At 35.3% G+C, this 18,549-nt stretch overlaps 1 protein-coding gene across 1 annotated transcript in view; it reads left to right on the top strand.

The window, feature by feature from the left end:
• PGGT1B (protein geranylgeranyltransferase type I subunit beta) overlaps window positions 1-12,999 on the top strand; it is a 41,862-nt gene extending 28,863 nt beyond the window's left edge. The window contains 3 exon segments of the mRNA XM_043976881.1: window positions 556-740; window positions 1,446-1,554; window positions 11,597-12,999. Coding sequence (XP_043832816.1) covers window positions 556-740; window positions 1,446-1,554; window positions 11,597-11,778 — 476 coding nt within the window. The 3' untranslated portion in view covers window positions 11,779-12,999.
• The last annotated feature ends 5,550 nt before the right edge of the window (window positions 13,000-18,549 follow it).

Raw genomic sequence — 18,549 nt, 5'->3', positions numbered from 1 at the left:
TTCTTCTTTTAGCATAGTCTGTCTCTGCTGTGTGTCTTTTTTTTTTCCTCCTCCACCTCCCTGTGACAATTGGAAGCCTCTTCTGAAACTATTGACTTTACAGAATTGTCAATTAAAGCTGTTTATCTCATGGTTCTTAACTGATACATTTTCTGATCACTTGAAGCAGCTCCAGTGACTAGTTGACTACTTGGGAAGGATGTTGAGAGAATCCTTGTTCTGAGTAACTATGTGACCTTTTAATGTTGAAATGACTAGAGAAAAGACCAGGAAATTCTAGAGAACAAAAAAAGACCAAATAAAATGAAATTATAAAACCATTACATTAGGTACAGAGCTCTGCAATATTAATTTGATTATATAAATTACAGAATTTTGGAGTTGAAAGGGAACTTAAGAGAAGTTAAAAAAAACTGAGGCCTAGAGATATTAAGTGAATTTGTTCAAGGCCATAAATCTAGTTAGTGGCAGTCAGGACAAGGACTGAGGCATTTTATAAATATTTAATAGTTAATTTATTTGAATTTTAAAGTATTGACTGGTTATGATTAACAGGAGGATCAACTTTTTGTGGCATTGCATCATTATGTCTCATGGATAAATTAGAAGAAGTTTTTTCTGAAAAAGAATTGAACAGGATAAAGAGATGGTGTATAATGAGGCAACAAACTGGTTATCATGGACGACCCAATAAGCCTGTAGATACCTGCTATTCTTTTTGGGTGGGAGCAACTTTAAAGGTAAGACAGGAATAAAAATTAATAAAATAAAAAAACTTAATATGGAAAGATATATAAAGTATGTAATAACAACCAATGTGATGAATTGTTTGGTTTTATAGTACATGCTTTTTCTCAGTATTACTATATAGTAACGATACTGAGCTTCTAGTATTAAGGGTAGTGATTCCTAGTCTAGACTAAACAAAAAAAGGAATAATAATTAACTGTCAGAAATAAGAAATAAATAATTTCATCAAACTGTGACAATCAGCCAAGTGTTTTGTCTTTGACAATTGCACCAGTGGAAGTAAGGTAATATGAGAAAGTCTCTTTGGCTCCTTGTGCTATCAACCTTTAAAGGTGTACTTTATCTTGCCTTAATGATATATTGTTGCTTTATTCATGAATTAGTTTCTCTAGAACTTTCTTGAACTTATTGATATTTATGTTATTAACTTGCATACTATCTTGGATAATCTTCAAATAAAGTATTATTTTCCTATCAAGCTTCAAGGGGTTTCTCCTGATTTCAAGGATTTTTAGTGCTTAAGTCTTAACTACAATCCAGATTTGTTCTAATGTAAGTTCTCTTGGCCCCTTAATTTTTCAGAACTACAAAACTGGAGGAAACTTGTTTAAATAGTAAGAAAGTGAATTTTGCACCAAAATAGTTTCTTAAACTGTTGTCTATAAGTAAATGTCCTTTCTGTGATCTCATTTCAGCTGCTGAAAATATTCCAGTATACAAACTTTGAGAAAAACAGAAATTATATCTTATCAACTCAAGATCGCCTTGTAGGTGGATTTGCCAAGTGGCCAGATAGTCATCCAGGTAAATTATTCTTTCTCATTTGAGGAGTTTCCCTGTCATTTTTGGAGAAATGTAATATTTAGGATTATTAAACTTTCCTTAAAAATAATAAAAAAGGAATTAAGAATAAGTATAAGTTTTCAGAAGATATGGAGAAATGTTAAATGGTTTTTTGCTTAGGACAGCTCATCTTGTCAGTTAGCTAGCATTTGTTAAGTGCCTTCTATGTACCAGGTAAATCAGCTGAGGCAAAAAACAGTCTTTTCTTTCAAAGAATTCATAGTCTGATGACAAAAGTATTGTTCAGGCTTTTTGCCTTAAACCTTTTATCACTGTGATCTTTAGTAGTCGGCTCTGCCTACTACCAGCTTGATGGGTATTATAACTTTGCATCTAAGATAACCCGTTTGCTGTTTTTTTTTCTACTTTTCTCTTGAATTAATGGAGTTCTGCTAAATGAGCCCTATCTGTATTTTATGTACCTGGATTATGAATCATCTAGTATTTATTAGGTACCAATTCTGTGCTGGTCAGTTAGGATACAGACAATAATGAAATAATACCTGCCCTTAAAAAGTTTGTTCTTGTATAACCTATATCAAATTGTGTACTGTCTCAGGAAGTAGAGAGAAAATTTGGAACTCAAAATTAAAAAAAAAGAATGTTAAAAACGTCTTTACATGTAATTGGGAAAAAATTATATACGTATTTAAAGTTTGTTTTCTGGGGAAGATGTGCATATATGTTGAGGAAGGTACTAGTAGCTAAGAGGAGGAAATCAGGAAAGAAAGGTGCTACCTCAACTGAATTTTGAAAGAAATTATGGGTTCCAAACAGTAAAGAGAAGGGGGGAGAAATACTCTTCTAGACATGGGGGACAAACAGTGCAAAGACACAGAGTAGACAAAGTGTCAAGTGTGAAGAACAGTAGGAGGACAAGTTTGGCTGAACAGTAGCATGGTAGAAGGTAAATAATATATAATAATGCTGGAAAGGTAGGTTGGTTCCAGATTCTAAAGGGTTTTAACTTCCAAACAAAGGAGTTGATATTTTATCCTAAATGAAGGGATATTGAAAGTTCATTAGGGAATATTGTGGGGGGAAACTAAGGTAAACCAAGGCACAAAGTTTAGAGCACTTTCAATTTAAAGGGGGTCTTTAACTCCTCAACAAGCCAAAAGACCTCAAATGAGAGCAGACAGATCATTTTTATGGACAAAAGGAAGAACACCCTCCCCCCCCAAAAAATAGAAGGCAGCATTGTAGATGGGGAAAATAATCTTTTTGGTTACAAAGTCAGATGTATCATAGGACAGTATGATTGGCTAGAAATTTGGAATTCAGGGCTAGCAACAACAACTCCTTCCATCTTGTTATAGAAAGCTCATTGGTGGAGAGATGGATAGATAAATGAATGGCTAGATATCTTTTTTTGTTTTATTATTAATTACTGATGTTTTCTGTTTTAATATTGACTAAACATCCTCCTGTACCCCTCCTATTTCCATCCTAGAGAGAGCCATTTCATAAGACAAAGAATATTTTTGAAAGAGGAAGAAGAGAAAAAACAATTAGTAAAACTGGTAAATGCATTGAAAAAATAAGAAAACATGCCCTTTTTCATACCCATGAATTCCCATCAATCCTATGGAGTGAGGGAGCAATGTTGTCTTATATCTCTTTTTTTGGTACTATTTTTGTAATTTTACAGAATTCACTTTCGGTTGTTTATGGTTGTTTTTTCAGTTTACATTGTTGTAATTATATATATATCGTTACTGTTTTCTAGACTTTGCATACTTCACATTGCTTCATTTTCTCTCCATGCTTCTCTGTGTTTAACATATCCATTATTTCTTATATCTTAGTAATATTCCATTACATTTATATATCACAATTTGTTTAACCATTCCCTAATTGAAGAGCATCTATTTTATTTCCAGTTCATTATTACCACAAAATGTGCTATCATAAATATTTTGGTGTATAATGGAAACTTTCTTCTTATTGTTGACCTCTTTGGGGTATATGCCTAGCAGTGAAATCTCTGGGTAAAAGGGTATGGACATTTTGGTGAGTGTTATCATAGTTCCAAATTATTTTCCAGAGTGGTTGTATTGATGTCCAATGTAAGCATGCCTATCATTCCATAACCCCTCCATAACCCCTCCAACATTGACTGTTCCTATCTTTTGTTAGGACTGAGATGAAATCTCAGGTTGTTTTTATATACATGTATCTTAATGATTTGAAGCATTTTTTCATACATGTTCTTGTTTTCAGTTCTTTTGAGAACTATTTGTTCCTATCCTTTGACCACTTGGTCTTATATCTATTAATTGTCTCTGTATCTTGGATTGTTGTTATTCATTTGTTTAGTCGTTTCTGGCTCTTCGTGACCCTGTGGACCATATCACATCAGTACTGTCTCTGGGGTTTTCTTGGCTAAGATACTGGAGTGGTTTCCCATTTCCTTCTCCAATGGATTAAGGGAAACAGAGGTTAAGTAAACTTGCCCAGGGTCACACAACTAGTAGTCAGTGTCTGAGGCAGGGTTTGAATTCGGGTCTTCCTGACTCTGGGTTCAGCACTCTATCTACTGAGCAATCTAGCTGCTTTTGTATCTTTTTTAACAAATAATTTGATGACCCCCCCCCAAAAAAAAAAAACCCCACCACCTTTCCTCATTTAACCACTTCTTATTCTAGATGCATTAATTTTGCACAGAAGCTTTTGAATTTCATGCCATCAGAATTGTCTATTTTATCTTTTGCATTTACCTTTATCTTTTTTTGGTTAAGAATTCATCTACCTGGGGCAGCTAAGTGGCACAGTGGATAGAGCACCGGCCCTGGAGTCAGGAGTACCTGAGTTCAAATCCGGCCTCAGACACTTAACACTTACTAGCTGTGTGACCCTGGGCAAGTCACTTAACCCCAATTGCCTCACTAAAAAAAAAAAAAATCATCTACCTATCCCTGTGAAAGGTATGTGATCTGCTTCTATTCTAATTTTCTTATGCTATGCTCTTTAATATTCAGGTCAGGTATTTGAATTTATTGTGGAATATGGTATAAATTGTTGGTTTAAGCCTAATCTCTGACTGTTTTCTTTGTTTCCTAAAGTTTTCATCCGATTGTTATTTCCTAAATAATTTGTTTTCAGGCTTATCAAATACTGAATTACTGAGTTCCATTGTGTCTAATTCTTCCTTGTCCATTCCATTCCACTGGTGTATTTTTCTATTTTTTTAAATACCAAATGGTATTAATGAGTGTTGCTTTATAGGTTGAAGTCTAGAAGTGCTATTTCCCCCTTCATCTTTTCCCCTTTTTCATTATTTCTCATGATATTCTAGATTTTTGTTTTCCCAAATGAACTTTTTTCTTTTTATAAGGTCTGTGTAGTATCACTTTGATAGTTTGATATAGAATTAAAACTGTAAATTAACTTTAGTAGCATTGTTATTTTTTATTATATTGGCACAGCCCAACCCAGCCATGAGTGCTGAATGTTTCTCTAGATATTTAAGCTCTTTATTTCTTTAAGGAGCATTTTGTAATTAAACCTATATGAGGATTCTGTGGACTTTAGTATATTCACTTTCAAATATTTTATGCATTTTTTATTTCTTTTGAATGGTATTTATTTACTCTTTTTATTTTGACTCTTGAATTTTTTTCTTATCCTTACACAAATGTTTTTGGTGGCTTTATTTTATAACTTGACCGAAGCTATTGTTTCAATTAGTATCTTGTCATTTGCCTAGGATTTTCTACATCTTGTCATTAGTAAATAGGGATAGTTTATTCTTCTTCTCCTCCTCCTCCTCCTCCTTCCCCTCCTCCTCCCTCTTCCTCCTCCCTCCTTTTTTTTTTTAGTGAGGCAATTGGGGTTAAGTGACTTGCCCAAGGTCACACAGCTAGTAAGTGTTAAGTGTCTAAAGCTGGATTTAAACTCAGGTACTCCTGACTCCAGGGACGGTGCTCTATCTGCTGTGCCACCTAACTGCCCCTGTTTTATCTTCTTTGTTGTTCTTTATTCCTCTAATATATTTTTCTTTTCTTGTGGGCATTGCCAACATTTCTAGAACTATATCAATAGCAAGTAAAGTGGATATCCTTGCTTTCTTTCTATTTATTTGGAAAGCTTGCATAGCACTGTCCTTGCTTTTGGTTTTAGATAGATAATTTTTATAATATTAAAAAGAGATCTTTCCATGGTGATATTTTGTAGTTTTTGTTTTTAAGCATAGATCAGTATTGTTGTCAAAGGCTTGTAATGTATTTTTGGAGATGATCATGTGCTTTTAAATGTTTTTTTTTCATATGATAGATGATGTTTATTGTTTTTCTAGTGTTGGACTATCTTTGCAGTCCTGGTATAAATCCAAACTAATCATAATGAATAAGTTCTTATATGAATTTCTGTAGGTTATTCACAGGATTTTAGTAAATATTTTTCAGTCTATGTTCATTAATGATTTTGGTCTATAAATTTTCATTGTGTTATCTTTCCATGGTTTAGCCATTAGGACTATATTGGTGCGTTGTCATTTTTTGAAAATAATTTGTGTAGTATTGTTAGTAGTTTTTCTTTTAAAATTTGATAGAAATGTCCTATAAATCTACCAGGGGTTTGCTGGGTCTCTCCTTCCCCTCTTTACTAGCTCCTTTTCAGCTAGTTAGTTCTTTTTGTCCTTAAAGGGATCATATGGTTTTTTAGTAGTACAACGTGATGTCACCACCCTAATGTACATATTCGTACTGTACCCACTCCCCAACCTCTGTTGTATTTATAACAGCTCCAACCTATTATTTATATGGTAAATGATTGGTATGCTGCTTCGTTAGTATGCTAATGAAGTCTTTTATAGGTGCTAACATGATCCAGAAATAGTTACATACAGTAGGAAGCATTGGCAAAATTATTCTAGTCCTTTCCTCTGTACATCAAGACCATTTAGCCATACTCATGGCTACTGCTGAGGGATTAGTGTAAATAAAGATCTCCTCTGCCCTGTCCCTCCAGGCTCTCTCACATGCCAGCTATGCAATCTGAATTTCAGCCCACCATTTCATTTATTATGCTCTCATAGCAGATAGTACCATTGGTTAGTGAGGTAAAATCATGTTCCTGAGGAGCCATGTTCTTTGAGGTGAGGATCCATTACAGCAGTGGAGTCTCTGAAATAGTTGTCACCTATTTGTGAAGGACATTAATACCAGAGGGATCCAGATAAGTGTTACTTCTAATGTGATATTTCCATTTAGTAATAGCAACTTCCTGTCCTCTAACTATCTCTGCACGACCAGTCTGTACAGTTGCCCAATCCATAATAGGCAACTCTGGACAAAAGGTGAAGCAAAGTGTATCACTCTGCTTCATCTGTGGCAATTTATTTACACAGCAAGGATGTGCAACAAGAGTGGTACTTAACTTCTGTTTTTTGGTTTTGTTTTTGTGGGGCAATGAGGGTTAAGTGACTTGCCCAGGGTCACACAGCTAGTATTTGTCAAGTGTCTGAGGCTGGATTTGAACTCAGGTCCTCCTGAATCCAGGGCTGGTGCTTTATCCACTGTGCCACCTATTCCTGCATTGTTATGACATCCATGACAAATGTGTAACTCTGAAAGAGGGTATGCATAATTTAAAAAAGGACATTAGAAGAATATCTCAGTGGTTATGCAGACCAGTTAAAAAAAGAACATTTCTCGCACACACACACACACACACACACACACACACACATGTTAATTCAGTAAAAGCTGCACTTTACCATTTTATAAATGAAGCTTTAGGACCAAGTGATTTGGTTACCATTTTAAAAGTATGGTTTTCATATCTGAACTAGATAAACATCCGGAATCATTAGGTCACATCTTGTGGATGACAGAATCAAGATCCAGAAAGATTCCAACAACAATGGACTAGACACAATAAGAGAAAATTTAATAGGAATAAATGCAAAATATTGTACTTAACATCTTCATTTACTTGAATGAATGTCACGTTCTGTCTATAATGCCTACTGGCCACCTCTTCACTGTTACTTCTACAAGATTTCTCCCTTTACTCTTGTCTCCTTGGGCATATTTAGAAAGAAGTTTTTTTTGGTCTTTCTATTGTCACTCTATTGCTGGGATTGACTGTCCTTGCCTGCTGCATTTATTCATTCCTTCATTTCTCTTGTTTGGGGTGTTTGAGATGCAAATAATCTCCTCAGTTCTGGTTTTCTTTTTTTGTTTGTTTGTTTTTGGCCAGGCAACGGGGTGACTTGCCCAGAGTCACACAGCTAGTAAGTGTCAAGTGTCTGAGGCCGGATTTGAACTCGGGTACTCCTGAATCCAGGGCCCATGCTTTATCCACTGTGCCACCTAGCTGCCCCTCTGGTTTTCTTTTGAAAAATGTTTCAAACTCTTGTTTATTATTGAAAGATCTATCTTTTGTTGTGGATGGTGAAACTCAGATTTGCCACATAGGTCACCCTAGGCTGCATTCTGAGCTTCATTGCTCTTCATAATATATTCACACAAACCCCTTTTTCTTGTGGGTGCAGAATGGATTTGTTTTATGTATTTGAATGTTTTATGTATATTTCTGAATGGGATTATTAAATTTAACCAAAATGTGTCTTAAAGTTCATTGGATTTTTTTTTGGGGGGGGGAGAGCTGATGTGTGAATCCTTTTCACACACAGGAATTCCAGACAGTTCCTTTATTTATGGTGTTAAGGTTTTTTTGTCTGGGAGACCTTTGATCTTTAAGTTGTCTCTGTGCTTCCTGTCTTTAGGTTCAGTATGTTTTGCTTGCATGGTAAGCACATATTTTCTTTTTGATGTTACTGTTTTTTGCTTCTCTTCTAGGTTTTCTTTCAGTTCTATGTATTTATATTCCCAGTCTGTTGTTTTTCTGCCTTTTGTTTCTTTGGTGAGGCTTGCTATTGCAGTTTCACATTTTTCTAGTCTGCTCATTATTTTTGTTCAAGACGTAAATTATGCACTCAAAATTCGCATTTCTCTTTCAAACCACTTACCCAGGCAAACTCTTCTACATGTACAAATAATCCTATTCCATCCTTCTCTATCAGATTGGTTTCTTTATCATCCCCAGTCTCTCACTTACCTTCAGTTTCTCAATCTGGCTACTTCCCTACTACCTACAAATAGGCCCATGTCTTTTCTATTTTGAAAGAACCCTTACTTGATCCTTTCATTCCCACTAGCTATTGTTCTATATCTCCTACATCTTCTCTCCATTTTGTGGCTAAAATCTTAGACCTCCTACACTCACTGCCTCCACTTCCTTTCTTCTCTCTTCTTAACTCTGCAGTTTGGCTTCTGCCCTTATTCTTCCACTGAAACTGCTCTCTCCAGTTAGCAATGATCTCTTTAGTTGCCAGATCTAATTAGCTTTTCTCACTCCTCATTGCTCTTGACCTCTTTAAACCTTTAAGAATGTGGATTGCCAAGCTTGTATAAACAAAAGTTGAGAACTATCTTTACATGTAATGGGGAAAAATACTCTATTAATTAAAAAAAAAGAATGTGGATTGCCATTTTTTTTCTTTGATACTCTCTTCTCTAGGTTTCTGAGAAATTAGTCTCTCCTGGTTCTACAAGAATCCTTGGATCTTCATCCAAGTTGTACCTGCTTACTGTGGGTGTCCCTCAAGGCTCTGTCCTGGGCCCTTTTCTTCTCTCCCTCTGTTCTATTTTACTTGGTGATTTCATCAGCTCCCATAGATTCAGTTATCTCTATGCAGATCATTTTCAGAGCCTAACCTTCTTTCCCGACTTATAGTCAAACTGCCTGTTGGACAACTTTTAATGGATGTCCTATTAACCTATTACACTCCACATGTCCGGAAATGAATGTGCTATCTTACTCCTCAGTTCTTTCCTCTTCTGAGTGTACATTTATTGTAGAAAGTATCAGTTAATGGTTTGATGTTCAGGATGCATAAACAGTAAATATATGTGAACAATAGCCATTTTCCATTAGATAAGTAGTCAAAGGGTATGAACAGTTCTCAAAATAAGAATTATAAACTACTCACAACCACTTGAAAGAATGCTCCAGATCACTAATATTTATGCAAATCAAAACAAGCCTGTGAGTTTCTACTTTACAGATTGGCTAAGATGACAGAAATGTAAATACTCAGATGTTGGAGGGATTGTCAGAAGATAGGCACACTGATGCCTTGTTGATGGAGCTATGAATTGGTACAACCACTTGTTGAAAAGTGATTTGGAATTATGTAAATAAAGTGACTAAAATGTTCATACCCTTTGATTCAGAGATTCCATTACTGGACTTATACCCCAAAGAAACCATTGATAAGAACATCCACATACATACCAAAATGTTTATTGCAACACTTTTTGTGATAGCAAAGAATTGGAGACAAATTAGTTGCCCATCAATTGAGGAAAGGCCAAACAAATTGTCATACATTAACGTAATGGAATATTACTGTTGTAAGAAACAATGAATGTGAACAATATAGGGAAGCATGGAAAGATCTATATAAACGAATTCACAATGAAGTGAGCAGAACCAAGAAAATCACGTACATAATGACCCACAAAGCAATGTAAATGAACGACCACGAAGCCATGTAAATGGAAGGAACACCTCCTGTCCCAAATAAGAAATGAATGTTATAAAATTACATAGATCAAGCATATTCCCAATCTCTTCCCTTTTGTCCCCCACCCCTTGCTTTCCATATGTGGAAAGTGTTGCATATTATACATGTTTTTGGACTTTTTCAACGTGTTGATGGGTTGTGCTGATTTTTTTTCCTCCCCCTTTTTTGTGTCTTTAAAAAAATACCATTTGTTATATAATATGGCTCTCTGGGAGGGAGAGGGATACTGGGGAAAACTGATGACATAAAAATAAGTGACATCAATAAAAATGCATTTTTATAAAAACTTTAAAAGGAGACATGATAAGTGTCTTCAGATATTTTGAATGACTTTCACACGAAAGAGAGGATTTCACAGGAAAGAGAGGGATTTGATTTCTTTTCCTTGGTCTCATGGGGCAAAAGTAGGAACAGTGGCTGGAATTTGTAGAAAGTCAGTATTAGACTTGTAAGGAAAATCTTAACAACAATTGGAGTTATTCAAAAGTGGAATGAGCTGCTTCCACAGGTAGCAGATTCACTCTCACCTAAGATCTTCAATCTATTAAGATATGAGTCTTGTTCTTGTAGGCATTGGTTTCAGTTGCCTTTAAAATACATTCAAACTCCATCTGAGGTTCTCTGAATATTTTACAGATGTTACCTTTTATACAGTATGGCATTTGAGATTTTATTTTATTTTTTTAATTTTTGCAGGGCAATGAGGGTTAAGTGACTTGCCCAGGGTCACACAGCTTGTAAGTGTTAAGTGTCTGAGGCCGGATTTGAACTCAGGTCCTCCTGACTCCAGGGCCAGTGCTCTATCCACTGCTCCACCTAGCTGCCCCTGGCATTTGAGATTTTAAAAGAAATACTTTTTTAAAAAAAGACTTAATTGTTAACAAAATTATTTTACAATTGTTTGCTTTCATATATGTATTTTATGTCCCTGGTCATCCAGACTATTTACTAATAGCCTAAATTCAATCCACACTTGCCTTTTCTTCCCTCTGTCCTTGTAATATACATATTTTCCCTCATTTCCTCTCCTCTTATTGATATCTTGGCTATCCTTTAAGACCCATTTCTGGTGCTTCCTCATCATTATTTTCTTTTATTTCTACTACCACCACTTCCAAAGCAGGAAGTTCTGTCTCTATTTGTGCCTGTATGACTACACTTCATATTCTGTTTTGTATTTTATTTGTATACCTGTTTTATCTACCCATCTACAATGTTTGCATTTAGGTCAGAGTCTATTTTATTCACTGTTCTATTCTCTTGTAGCTCTAAGCAAATAGCATTGCACATAGTTGGCACGCAGTAAATGTTTGTTGAATTGAATCAAAGAACTGTAATCTGATATGCAGTGTCTTACAGTGTATGCCAAAATAAACAGCCATCACAATATTAATATTGTATTTTCAGATGCTTTGCATGCATACTTTGGAATCTGTGGTCTGTCACTGATGGAGGAAAGTGGAATTTGCAAAGTTCATCCTGCCCTGAATATAAGCACACGGACTTCTGAACGCCTTCAGGATCTCCATCAGAGCTGGAAAACCAAGGACTCTAAACAGTGTTCAGAGAATATGTATATTTCCACGTGACTGATTTGGATTTTGTGAGAGAAGAATAGGGTTAATAATTGATAGCATAATATTAGACTAAGGCTAAAAGCCATGCATAACCAAGTGTGCTATTTTTTTTTAAGGGATAGAGTCATACAATCAAATTTTATGCTGGTGTCACTTTGAAACATAGTCTTGAGCTTAGCCCTTTGCACTGTGATTCAAGAGTGTTTCATTTGTGTTGATGTTTGCCACTGTAGAATCAGATGCTTCTTCAAGTGGCTTATATTTTCTAGAAACCCCTTGAAGCAGATGAAATATATATGTGTATTTGTTAAAAAATTTTTTTAGAAGTTTCAATACAAACCATGTCAAAGTGCATTAATCAAAAAGTATCTTTAAAACAAGTTTACACTTCATATAACACTGACAACCTTCCAGAGACTCCTTAATGGCCTTTGCAAACTTGATTTACCTATAATAGATAGATGGTTTGGGGGATAAATTATGTTTCTAGTCATTATTCTTTGAAAGCAGAGTTGTTTCCAAATTTTTTTTTAATGAAGTATTCTGTCTTATCCTTAAGTTGGTGTGCCATTTAAAAATATAGATTCTATTTAAAGAAATTCAGTAACAATTTTGTACCAAGAGGAAGTAGGCTTATTATTTACTGTGAAAGCTTTTTAAAGAGAGATTATTACTAAATAAGATAATAATGAAGTGTTTAATTGAACCGCAGTAGAGTAAGAGAGTAATATAAATTGAACCATATGTAGTTGCGAAAGAAGTTTGTACTAAGCCTAATTTGTTTAGTCAGTTTTGCTAGGTGGGGGGGTGTAGTCAAAGTGCAGAAAAAGTCCCATTTATTTTTTGTTGTGATTTCAAAATATTTGTTCCCTTTTGCCTTTCTGGGAGAATAGAACAACATCTTAGAAAACTATGGCTTTAAAGTAACTAGGTAGTAGTTTTAAAAAAGATAATAATGTCATACTTGAAATTCAAAATTTTATGATTGGGATATTTTTGGCCACTTGAGTTTTTGTTGATATTTTGCCTCTAATCTATTTGTGAGCAGCAAATGGTGCTTCCCTGGTTTAACTAATCCATTACTTAAGCAAGTTGAAACCTACATTCAGGAATATAATATTTTCCCAGAGTGCATATATGTATAAACAATGGCATCTGGAATGATGGATAGAGCACTAGACCAGCCATTGTAAAGATGAGTTCAAATACAGCCTCAGACACTTAGCTCTGTGACCTTGGGCAAGTCACTTAGCCTCTGCCTGCCTCAGTTTCCTCATTTGTAAAATGGGGATAATAATAGCATCCACCTCACAGGGTTTTAGGGAGAACAAGATGAGATAATATTTTTAAAGTGCTTGGCAAACCTTAGGCACAATATAATTATTATTATTATTATTACTACACATTTATGTATGTATGTATCTATACATGCATGTGTGTGTGTGTGTGTGTGTGTGTGTGATATGTGCATTTTTTTTTCTGATGAACCTTTTTGTAAAGGAATGAAATGGGCCACAGAGGTTGAGGAGCCTGAATGATTGCTAAGAATGATGTTGACTAGCAAACTGATTGTGTTCTTTTGAAGGAGGTAGTGTAGTAATTTGGAGTCTTTCTTGGTGATCACTTCATCTGTAGACCTTGTCTATACTGCTCAAAGATAGGCAGACTTAAGATTAAGACTCACACTTCCCATCTAAGTGCCTAATTACTGCAGTTTAGGAGGGTAGGGTAGACTTTAGGAAAGATTTAAGTTTTTTTCTCTACATCTGATCAGACTGTTATATTTTCTATATGCAGAATATCCCCAGAGTCTTAGTGAAGTTTTAAGCAATTAAAGCTATTAAGCTATTGGGGAGGGGGTGTTAAGTGACTTGCCCAGGGTCACACAGCTAGTAACTGTTAAGTGTCTGAGGTCAGATTTGAACTCAGGTCCTCCTGAATCCAGGGCCAGTGCTCTATCCATTGTGTCACCTAGCTGCCCCAAGCTATTTTTTTTAAAGCCTTATTAAGGCTTAAAACTACACCAAGACAAAGGAACATCCTGTGTAAGTAATCATCATTTTATCAAAATTACCAAGGTATCATGCCTAGAGTAGTGTTCATTTTGTTTTCCCAACGTGACATCAAAATTACTCTTTAAATAATAGCCTTTTCCAGAAAAGCATACTATAAATATAAAGAAGTGATATCCTGTGAAATCAGCAAACTGTTGTTTGTTCCCTTCATACTTATTTACAAAACTTAACCAATTTTTTTCTTTCTTTTTTAATTGAGAAAACAAAAATTCTCTAATAATGAAGAAAAGCAATGGCAGCAATAAAACTTGATGCTTTCTTAGTTAATCCTTTCATTTAAATTCTGTTTAAGGCATTTACTGGTAAATCACAATTAAATATTCAAGATCTATTCATGCTTTTCTATATCAGTTATTTAAGTCAGTGTATGTAGGTAGAGTTGGTGAGAGGGGGTCGGGGAGCCCCAAATTTAGTGAATATACATAAAATAGCTTCTGTGTCACTTCTAATAATATTCCTAAACAAAAAAGAAGAGATTTCTATGATGAAAGAACTTAGTTCTTTTTTTTTTTTTAAGGCAATTGGGGTTAAGTGACTAGCCCAGGGTCACACAGTAAGCGTTAAATGTCTGAGGCCAGATTTGAACTCAGGTCCTCCTGAATCCAGAGCTGGTGCTCTATTCACTGCGCCACGTAGCTGCCCCTAAGACCTTAGTTCTTGACATTTTCAAAGAACTCTTTAAATTCTATGTTATACTTGGCTAGATATATAAGCTGCAGTGATTCATTATATAATTACTGGTTTTTTTCTTTGTTTTTTGTTTTTTGCAGGCAATGAGGGTTAAGTGACTTGCCCAGGGTCACACAGCTAGTATTTGTCAAGTGTCTGAGGCTGGATTTGAACTCAGGTACTCCTGAATCCAGGGTTGGTGCTTTATCCACTGCGCCACCTAGCTGCCCCCATATGCTTATTGTTAATGGCTTTTTTGTATCTTTGCCTTTATTATTGGACCCATCAATATTAGCTTTCCATAGGTATGTATTATAGAAGCACTATTTGACTAAAAGTAATTCTATAAAAACCACTTCTAATTTTTTCTATTCAATTTTACAAGAAAAGTATTAATGAATAAATTATAGGGTGTGGGTGTGTGCATGCATGCACATGTACACGCACATTCTTTACCAGTGGTGAAATAATAGGGAGAAAAGAGAAAAAGCATAAAACAGAATAAAACCTCAAACAGACCTTCAGCTAACTTTAGTTAACTGTATTTTTCTAGCATTCCACATTTAGAAGAGACCTTGATGATAAAACAAGGTTTCTCCGCCACCAGGGATTTAAGTTTTCAAATTTTTAAAGAAAGCAGAAAACTTTATGAATCTTACTTTCCAATTGCTATTTGTTCTTTCTTTTTTTAAAGTACAGACGGGCCCTGACTTAAAACACCCCTCATATGTTTCAGCCAGGGACACCTTGCTATCTTTTCCTTACAGCCATTATTACCACTATGAATCCTGGCCCCTTTAAGAAATGACTTGCAACCATTGCTACCTAGCTAGGGTAGCCTATCTCTACTTCCATCCTTACTCCCCAATCCCTACTGCTCTCACTAGGGATTTCCTTCTCTCTTTTTCCTTATTTTTTTTCCCCTCTCCACTACCATAGTTGCTAGAAACCTCACTGGAAATTTCCTACTCTTTTCCTCCATATCCTACTACCATTGCCTCTGGGGACCTTATATTATCTTCTAGAACTACTGATTTCCATTCCAACTTCCTTGCCTTTTTCTGCTTTGAAATTTTTTCCTAATCTAACTTTATTCTGCCCAGCAGCATAGCTACTAGTGATCCTTGTACTCTCTTCTTTTCCATGCTTCTCACTCTTCCTTTTCTTTTTTCTTTTTGTTTTTTTTTTTGGTGAGGCAGTTGGGGTTAAGTGACTTGCCCAGGGTCACACAGCTAGTAAGTGTTAAGTGTCTGAGGCCAGATTTGAATTCAGGTCTTCCTGAATCCAGGGCTGGTGCTCAATCCACTGTGCCACCTAGCTGCCCCCTTCCTTTCCCTTTCTAATGTCACTGGAACTACTGAAGTCCAGCACCTACTGTTAGAATTGGTTTAAGGAAGAAAGAGCAAATAGTATTCTTACTTTCAAAGATAAGTCAGGAGAGATGTTCTTGGTGTTCTAAGTTCCGGTTTTCCCAGAGACACAGTGTTAAAAAGAGATACTCGTTTTTATAGTGTTATTAATATTATAGTTCAACTAAATTATTGCTAAGTAGGCTTTGGTAGATTTCCCTAGAAACCCAATCCATATTTATAATATTCTTTCCATAGGAATACTACTGCATTCCAAACAACTTTATTATAGATGTATTTTGTTTTTGATTTAGTGGAAAGAATGTTCAATTTGCAATCGTAGGACCTAGGCTCAGATCTCAAATCTAATGTTTACTTTCCTATGTTACCTTGGACAAGTCACTTAACTTTTTTGGACTTCAGTTTTCTCACCTATAAGATGAAGGTGTTGAACTAAATGACCTCTAAAGTTCCTCTAAATCTGTGATCCTATGATTCCTGAGTTTGATGCATGTTGAAGTTGAATCCCCTGAATCTTTTACATTCTCTATTATAAAATGATCATTGACATTCAGAATGATAATAACCATGAGACACTTTAAGATTTTCAGTCATCAAGAAATATTTAGTTCTATCATTGCTCTTGGAAAAGCAGGAAAGACAGACCAGCACATTTTAAAAATACTTTCAACACAGTGAAAACCAGAACGGATTGGGGGCTAGGTTTCAATTTATAGAGCGAATGTTTTTTGAGCAAAAGTAACAGCTCACATTTACATAATTTTTTGGTGTACATTCATCTTCCTTTTTGTGTATTTCTTGGTAATTCTTTGCCCAATAATCTACTTTTTGTGATTTGCAGTTGTAGCAGAGATTTTTGTATTATCCTTTTTAAAATTTTATTTTTATATTATCTTAATATATGCATGAGAGATGCCTTGTTAAAGGAGGAAACCTTTAAAGTGCGATACACATATCTACTACATCAAATGCTTTTCTGTTAATGGTCAACACACTATGGAATCTTCTGTTCTCTCCAATTTTTAATTAATTGTATAAGTTTAGCTGTTTTCGAACATTTGTGAAATTTCATGTGTTTACTTCTCATTTTCATCAAGGATATGCTTAATATACCTTACATGATTCTAGGCCCATACTTGAAGCCTTTCCAGTTTGGTAGGACTTGGGGAGTACTTATGTCCACTCATATAATCTTTTTTTGTTTTTGTTTTGTTTTTAGTGAGGTAATTGGGGTTAAGTGACTTGCCCAGGGTCACACAGCTAGTAAGTGTTAAGTGTCTGAGGCCGGATATGAACTCAGGTACTCAGGGCCGGTGCTCTATCCACTGCACCACCTAGCTGCCCCTCACTCATATAATCTTAAAGAAACATCAATCACTTCCTTATGAATGACCTTTTGAAGTATTTTTGTAGAAGTCTTCTCATAGCAAGTCTTGAAGCATCTATATACATGTAAATTATTATTATGCTATATGCATTTTCTTATTTTAAGAAATGGGGGACTTCATTGGGACTGTGGTGTGGAAACTCATTCTACTAATGCAGATCATGAACTTGTCTTAGAGAATTACCTGCCAGTGAATTCTCAACTTCTGATTTAAAAATCACAGACTCTTAAAGTTGGAAGGGACTTAAAAATTCACAAAACTAGTAAATAGGTTCAACCTAGTTCTCTGCTGATTTCAAATCCAGAACTTTCCAAAACACTTCATTGAATTCCTCAAACCTAACACCTAAATGAATGGAGAAAGGTAGAAATTAATCTAGTTAAATAGAATCTTTTTTTTTTTTAAAGTAGGAAACTCAGACTCAGCAAAATCAAGAGATTGTGGAGGTAGGAGCAGAACCCAGATTTCGAGATAACTAATTTAGTACTCCTAAAATTCCCAAGTATTGCTTTGCACAGGAGGGAGATGGCCACTGAAACTGTTCATAGAGAGAGGCAGCTAGGTGGTACAGTGGAAAAAGCACTGGTCCTGGATTTCAAATCTGGCCTCAGACGCTTGACACTTACTAGCTGTGTGACGCTGGGCAAGTCACTTACCCCTCATTGCCCTGCCCCCCCCCCCAAAAAAGACACCATGAAACTTCATAGTTTTCAATCTCATGTAGTAAATTTGATTTACATATTCCATTGTTTAGAATTTTTTATTGTCTTAACCTATATTAGGAGATATATAAACCAGAAAGAAATAGAATGCTTTTGATGAAGAAATTGTGGGGGTGGGGTGTTGAAGATGGGGAGTGAGGTGGGAGTTGCACTGACTTTTAGTTTAAGGCTAATTCTAATCCAAAGAAGAAGGTGTAATATGTACTCAGGATGAATTCTGTAGAGAGAGAGAAGAAGGAAGTTCATTTAAAAAATTAAGAGAGAATTGTCATCTATAACTGAACAATTTTAGTAAACATTTGACTTTTTGTTTTAATCTTAGCTCTCAAAATAGTCATGAATTACACGATTTCCTTAAAGCATTCAGAAATAATCATTCTCTGCTGCTACATATTCCAAGTAGATTTTCCTTTATATTTTACCCAAATTATTGGTTGCCAATCAGGCAGGTATTACCTTTCATTTTTATTAATTTTGGTATAGAAAATTTTAACTTTTTTTTTTCAATCTAATGGTAAAAAGAGTGTGGCACAGTGTATAAGGAAGCTAGCCTTAGAGG

Source organism: Dromiciops gliroides, chromosome 1 (assembly GCF_019393635.1).
Source record: "Dromiciops gliroides isolate mDroGli1 chromosome 1, mDroGli1.pri, whole genome shotgun sequence".
Taxonomy (NCBI): Eukaryota; Metazoa; Chordata; class Mammalia; order Microbiotheria; family Microbiotheriidae; genus Dromiciops; species Dromiciops gliroides.
Note: the sequence above shows the minus strand (reverse complement) of the source record. Positions and strands in the feature narration are given on the sequence as shown.